This window comes from Mangifera indica, chromosome 17 (genome assembly GCF_011075055.1).
Source record: "Mangifera indica cultivar Alphonso chromosome 17, CATAS_Mindica_2.1, whole genome shotgun sequence".
NCBI classification, from domain to species: Eukaryota; Viridiplantae; Streptophyta; class Magnoliopsida; order Sapindales; family Anacardiaceae; genus Mangifera; species Mangifera indica.
In genome coordinates, this window is record NC_058153.1 from 13,309,109 (window position 1) to 13,316,190 (window position 7,082).

A 7,082-nucleotide genomic window follows, 5' to 3' on the forward strand; every position below is an offset into this window, starting at 1 on the left:
GGTCCTCAAATATATTAAAGTTGGAATTTTACTTTTACCTATTTATTTAGATTTTCAATATACTGTAATACATTATATGATTATATACATGAAACAAACAATTTATTCTCTTGAAAACGTTTGAGCATTTGCAGCTTTTGAGAGGCTCTGAGGGTTGAAAAACTTGGAGAGTCTAGAATTAGGTGTTAACAAATTCAATAATAATATTTTTTTCATCTCTAGTTGGTCTCTCCTCATTAAAACATTTAACTCTGGAAGGGAATAATTTTAGTGGGATTATTGATATTAAGGTAATTAGCTAGCTTCTCAATCCCATAATTTCAACTATTTTTTTTTTTTTAATGAATTTATGATATAATTGGACCTTTAAAATTAATTATATGAAACATGTTTAATCTTGTGAAATTGTTTGACTATAAATAGCTTTAAGTAATTTGGAGGTGATGGATTAAAATTAATTATATTATCATTTATGGTTAGTCTCTGGTCTCTAAGTAATATTGGATCATAGGGATGTTGAAGGTGAGTATTATAAAATTTCTCATGATCAAATTTTTAATTAATTTTGTTTCATTTATCACTAAGATTATATCCCTTAAAGGACACTCTCAAAGCTTTTTTAATTCAGTTTATTTGAACTCTCGATGCTTCACACGGAAAAGTAGGAAAAATTAGATAAATAAATATGTTTTGTGTACTATAAATATTACTTAAAAATTAATTATGAAACATAATTCTTCAGAATATTTTAGTATACAGGTCCGCCTCATCTCTAATCATTAAAAATAATTTTAGTATTCTACACAAATTTAATATGATTTTAAGATTGTATAGGTTTTATTAAATTTCTATATTTGAAACACTAAAATTCACAAACATTTATGTTAATATGTGTGAGCCAATCAATTTCAAAAGTTTGTTCAAAATTTCAAAATGACACGTTATAAGTAATTTTTTCATTCTCTCTATTAGCCCACCCCATATTTAATTCTAACTACATGCTCAAGTCACAAGTATTAAAAGATATAAAATGGCTTTTTTGAGCTTTTAACTAGAGTAAGATTAGTCATTAAAACTCTATTTCTTGTCATTAGAGACCTTTAGTGACAGAATTATCGTGAAAGAGGTTTAAGATTATCATGTAAGAGGTTTAAGAATACAATACCTATCTTACAAAAAGTTGTCAAAATGCTTTCATATTGTCCACCTGCCTTTCACTCTAAGCCCATATTAGAATGATGAATGAGACAAAATATTATATATGTATGCAATGTTGAACTTTTTATGCAATTTTGAACTTGGTAAAAACATACTGTATAAATATTTCTGAAGAAGTTCCCATTATCACATATAACAAGTAAATCATTCTTTGTATCTTTGCTTCTTGGAATTGTGACCTACAAGAAACACATTGACTCTTAAAACACAAATCTTGGCCTAAAGTAACCAATAGATCAAAAATAAAAGAAAAAAAACATTGTTTATTGAGATGTTGGATGAAGGTGTGTGTCTTGATGTCTTGACATTTAGTGTGCTCCTAAATGAGCTCTGCAAGAAGAGGAAGTCAGCTTTTTCCATCTAACAAAAAGTTGTCAAAATGCTTCCGTATTGTCTACCTATCATCACTTTCACTCTAAGCCCATATTACAAAATGGTGTTGAACTTGGTAAAGAGATACTCACCGTATGAATAATTTTGAAGAAACTCCCATTATCACGTATAACAAGTAAGTCACTCTTGCTATCTCTGCTTCTTGGAATTGTGACCTATAAGAAAACACATGGACTCTTAAAACATAAATCTTGCCCTAGATGTTCCACCCAAATTAATTACATAAAATATTCTTATTAAACGACTCTGCAAAAAATGCGTTATTGAACTATTTCATACTTTAGAAAATAGAAACTTTCAGCCTGAAATCATCATTTTCTATCGTCTCATTGATGAAAAATGCAAAACAGGGAAACTCGAAAATTTCTTGGGAGCTATTTCATAGATTGCACATTCTCAAACAATTGAAAAATAGAGGACAATAGTTTCAAATTATTACATCTAGATACTCTAACCTTTACCATTTAGCATAAACAAGATGTCCAACAGATCTGTTCACTATCAAAAGTCCAGAATGTAAAACAAAACAGAGAAACAGAGAAACAATGAAAAGATGGAACCAATGATTCAGTAGTTGATGCAAGCAGAGCTCTCTAGATCAATCACATAAAAACAATTTCATTGCATAAACTTTAAATTATATCCTTACAATTTAGTCATGGATATTACTCCTTGAAGAACACCAGAAGTTCCACCAAGAACTGGAAGCAGAGCAAAAAGCAAACCCACAGCACAATCCTGCAGGACAACATGAACAATATCATAAGGAAAATGGATAACTAAATTTTATCAATAAGTTTAAACTCGGCAAGATAGCATTTATCATCATTGTAATGTGAGAAAATATGCACCTGCAAAATAAGGGTACCAATTGTGACTTGACCATGTAGGGCACTTATACTATTCCTTTCCATCAAAAATTTTAAAACCTGCAGCCAGCAAAGGTGGAAATAACACATATAAGATACTTATAAATTAAAAAAAAAAAAGTACGATATTATAGATTACTAAACAGTAAGAAAGAAAACCAATTTTAAGCCTCTAACATATATTTTATAAAACACTCTAAACAATGGAAGAGCTTTCATTCTTATATCCGTCATGTTAGAAACTTCCCACTGGAATACAACCAGGATCAAAGACACTGGGAAATGCTACTATTGTGATCAGGTATTAACAATCTTAAAGATTGCTATCTCAGTCAACCATAACAGCTTGTTTTTAGGCACTCTAATACAACTAACCAGTCAACCACTTGAAGTGGAAGCAAATGAACTCCACATGTTTTAATCTATTCAGTAATCTCATTCATATGATATGATATTAGCAACTGAAAAAGAATGTAGCCTCTTCCCCACTCTGCATAACTATTAAAGTGCATCAAACAATTTGCAAAAATTATAAATGTTTAAATCCTGACTCTCATTTGCTGATAATCACACTAGGTAGGTCTGGGGACTGCACTAGGCAGTACAGACTGGTACTTTATCAATAGATGAAAAGAAGTAAAAATAAACAAATAAATGTATGTATATATAACTTATATGACTAGCACAAATATATATATATCTATTTTTTTCAGAATATACCAACTGATGGCAAGATGATATGAAAGACACCAGTAACATATTCCAAACTTCAGCCATCGAACAGGTGGCCTACTGTAAAGAGGTGGTCATAATATACATGATAATATTGCACCAAGTTTTTTAAAGTGTTCAGCAATTTTAATTTACTAATCTCATTGATTTGAGGGAGACTAACAACTTCCATGAGAAGGGTTAAGAAGGCAGAAGGCACAGTCCTGAAAAAGACATACAACAACAGTTAAAAAAAAAAAGAGGAGAGTAGCAGAGGAGCCAAGGCCAACTTCAATGCATCACAAAAGGTCAAAAAAGTTCTTTCCACAAATAAACCAAAAATATATATACAACTAAAGTTAAAATGTTTTATGAGGAATGGAGAAATATATTATAATACACCAGCACATTGCATCAATTTGTATTTTAGTTTCTATAATAACTGTAAGTATACAGTTTCTATATGATTCAACCTCAGCTACTACTTGAACAAGCATTTCCTAGATGAATTCTTTATTTGGAGATCCATTACCAATACAACAACGTGAAATATGAAATCATGTCATCCTGCCTGTCAAGTACCTGTATAAAAAATGTAATTCAAATGAAGTTCTTCTTCCCGCTGAAGTATTTAGCATACCATATCATAAACAAGGTATGAAGAGCAGAAAGAGCTTCACAAAGGACAACACCACCATATGTAACCGACGAGAACTCACTTTCTTAGCGTATTCACAAACTTCCACTAAGAAGGCAATCAATCACGAGGAGTAGCACTATAAATATGCAAAGAGATGGGTAATTTCAACCCTTGGTGAGCTAGAAGAAAAAGCATGAGACAAACATGAAAGCCAATGCTCACATTACTGGCTTATAAATTTTTACAATTACCTAGTTTTTGTCAGTTCTGCTGGTCTCAAGAACTTATCAAAGAGTTTGCTATTAAACGAACAAAGGAGGCCTCATCCTGCTCCAGAACAAAGGAGGTCTCAAGAACTTACAAGTATGAATTTTAACCCAAAAAGATAAAAACACATCAACATTAATAACCTGATTCAGTTAATCAATCAAGAGCCTCCATGTGGCTGTTATTGATTGTTGTTGTTTAGAAAATAACAAAGTTATAGTTGTGAAAGCTAAAAATGCCTGTGTAAATATTAAAAGCGTCATCCCTTAGCTCAATGCAATCAATCTAAGGGAGATTTTTCATTTTTTGAAGCTAAGTGTCCTAATTTTGCATTAATTGTTCAAATCTTGCATTGAAATTTTGAGGTCTTTTGGAATTCCAAATTTTAACTCAATGCAGTCAGTTTAAGGGATATTTTTCAAATTAAATTGTAGACAAATAATACAGTAAAAGTTTTAGAAATATTATTTAGTCAAAAAGGGTGTGCTTTATTTTGCATTTATTCTCACTGTATGCTTACATGATAAGCTTAATTTTTCCAAAAAAAAAAAAAATGATGGGTGTGACAATTCATAAATAAGACAGTTGGATTGAACATCTGAGTCAACATTAATCTTGAAATTTTGAGCAATGAGATAAAGAAAAGATTAGAAATTTAATAGTGATAGGAAATAATAATTCAAAGTTATAACATTTAAGTAAAATCTAGCCTCTGTAATAGTTTGAAAATTTAGCAACTTTGAAATTGATGGATACAAATTAATAAAAGTGGTCAAGTTGTGCAGTTCAGTTTTATCAAATCATGAGCACATAATTCCCCATCTGATTATTAAAACAAATAATAAGTTACTAATTAGTAATTACAATTTTTGGCTGATTGATTGATTTTTTTTTTTAACAATTTTTGGCTAATTAAGGAAAATATTTTCACTATAATTAATGTTTGTTGGAAAAAGATTATTTTGAGTAAATTAAAGAGATGGGCATCTTTATATGATTCTTCCAAACACATGTCTTTGTCAATGATTATTAAGATGGTGGAGCTATTTGGAATTCCAAATTTTAACTCATAATGCAATTATCTCTCTTACAAGGCCAGACAATGGTTTTTGATAGACTTGAGAAATTAGAAGTATTTCAAATAATTTCGGAAAGAAAATAATTTAAATTTTAAATATTTATGAATACCATGCATATATGGAAACTTAAAAAATTTACATTGACTCAAAAGTCTTTGAAACAGAGACAAAAAGCAAAAAAGATTTTTAATGTAGATAATGCTCTAACAATATTTTGTATTAGGATTTTTCTGGTTAAAACTTAATTTTAATTATTTCATTAGTTTAATTATGATAGCTACTTTAAATTAACCTTTAAATGGTTTTGTTCCTTAAAACATTATACAAATTAATTGAATGTCTACTTAGAGCAGTTAGTCCTAGGCATTTTGACAGAACCATTTAAGTATTACCGATGGGAAAAAAAAGCCTCATCATTAATATAATATAAATAATTATGGGTGCAAATTCCGTGTTAAAAATATTAATAGCAATATAAGCCAAAGGCATGTACAAGCCAAGTTTGAAATGTATAATCTATCGTACACTCATACTAACGGGAATTTCTTTCAAAGAAGAACTAAAAATAATTTAATCTAGTTTCTGAACCGTATTCTATAAAGGAAAAAAGACAGGAAGTCCAAACTTGAATAAGAAAGTCATAAGTATGTTAATCCAGGAATGTCAGCAAGTGTTGATGGTATTGCTCCAACCATTTTGTTGTAGGATAAATACATGTGAAGATTCAAATGACAAATTAAATAGATTCCATGACACTGGAATCAATAAATAAAAGCTGAAAGGAAATATATCCTAAGTTGTAGCGCACACAAGATAGTTCAACTTGCAGAATTTCCAGATCAGTCAAGTTTGTTAGTAGTGTTGTAACCCCTCCAATTAAATATTTATAATTCAAGTAGCTACATATCAGGAATAATTATGGCAGTCTGATTCAACCTGTAAATATGTTACGTAAATGATTTCAACACAATCGAATTTCTTTCAAGTTGCGCAATACTGGATAGCTTCCATCAAATCAGATGAGTTCCTAAGTCGTACCCACTAAATAAATGTTAAAAACATCCCTGAAAACGTAAAAAAAAAAAATTTCCAGCTTGCAAATAAATTGGAAGTAGCTGAAAAATAGACTGGATGATTAATATATACAAGGTGCAAGAATGAGATATGCACTAAACATTCTAATAAAAAACTACAATAGAGAAAAGTAGAATATGACAAATGTCTAATTTATGTTCTGTAAGGTACCCATCTCTGATGGAATAAGCCCGATTAAACGGGTAGCAAAGCTCTTTAGGAATTTTACCCTTAAATTATTTAAGGTCAGGGACCTGGAGGCATTTCAAAAAATTTAGTCTCAAATTCACACAAAAGCAAATAGATAGATGAATCAACGCACAAAGAAAATGAGTCAGTTTTTTCAGTTCACCAATCTCAGGAGGAATAACATCTTCTAGTTTATCCCACCTCAAATTTATGTAAGGTACACATCAAGTTTAGTAATCAATTAAAGCTCTGTAAAAAATGAAAACAATACAATACATTAAAAGATACAAGATACAACTTTGAGAATATAAAAGGTACAGTACATAAACGTGAAGATTTTTTTACACTCAGAAATCCCTAAATTATCCTCACGCGTTCTCCACATTCGCAGTGTAAATCAGGAAATATTGTGAACATTAATCATTAGATAATGTACATGCATTTGCAACTAACGAAATTCTAGTGTGTCATGATTCCTTTCTACACACAAGTGCATTTCTGCATCAGGTTTGATCGATCACTTCTAATCACATAGTATGTTGTTGCTTTGTCTACAATAGAAACTGAGTATGTTGCACTAACAGAGGCTGCTAGGGAAGCTTTGTGGCTGAAGGTATAACAAAAGAGTTGAGATTGAGTTGT

At 30.4% G+C, this 7,082-nt stretch overlaps 1 protein-coding gene across 1 annotated transcript; it reads right to left on the minus strand.

The window, feature by feature from the left end:
- Positions 1 to 1,282: 1,282 nt before the first annotated feature.
- LOC123200295 (K(+) efflux antiporter 5-like) lies at positions 1,283 to 3,114 on the minus strand. The gene is made up of 4 exons (XM_044615433.1): positions 2,463 to 3,114; positions 2,261 to 2,349; positions 1,683 to 1,766; positions 1,283 to 1,397 (listed from the first exon to the last, which is right to left on the minus strand). Exons 1-4 carry the CDS (start codon positions 2,568 to 2,570, stop codon positions 1,283 to 1,285), a joined length of 396 nt encoding a protein of 131 aa, XP_044471368.1. The 5' UTR covers positions 2,571 to 3,114.
- Between the last annotated feature and the right edge of the window lie 3,968 nt (positions 3,115 to 7,082).

What these genes read in the sequence shown, in the direction of transcription:
- LOC123200295 (XM_044615433.1), bottom strand. Translation starts at nt 2,570, where the DNA reads ATGTGTTATTTCCACCTTTGCTGGCTGCAGGTTTTAAAATTTTTGATG. An exon ending in TTGGTACCCTTATTTTGCAG is followed by an intron (nt 2,350 to 2,462) that starts GTGCATATTTTC and finishes GTTGTCCTGCAG; the next exon opens with GATTGTGCTGTGGGTTTGCT. An exon ending in TCTTCAAAATTATTCATACG is followed by an intron (nt 1,398 to 1,682) that starts GTGAGTATCTCT and finishes TGTTTCTTGTAG; the next exon opens with GTCACAATTCCAAGAAGCAA.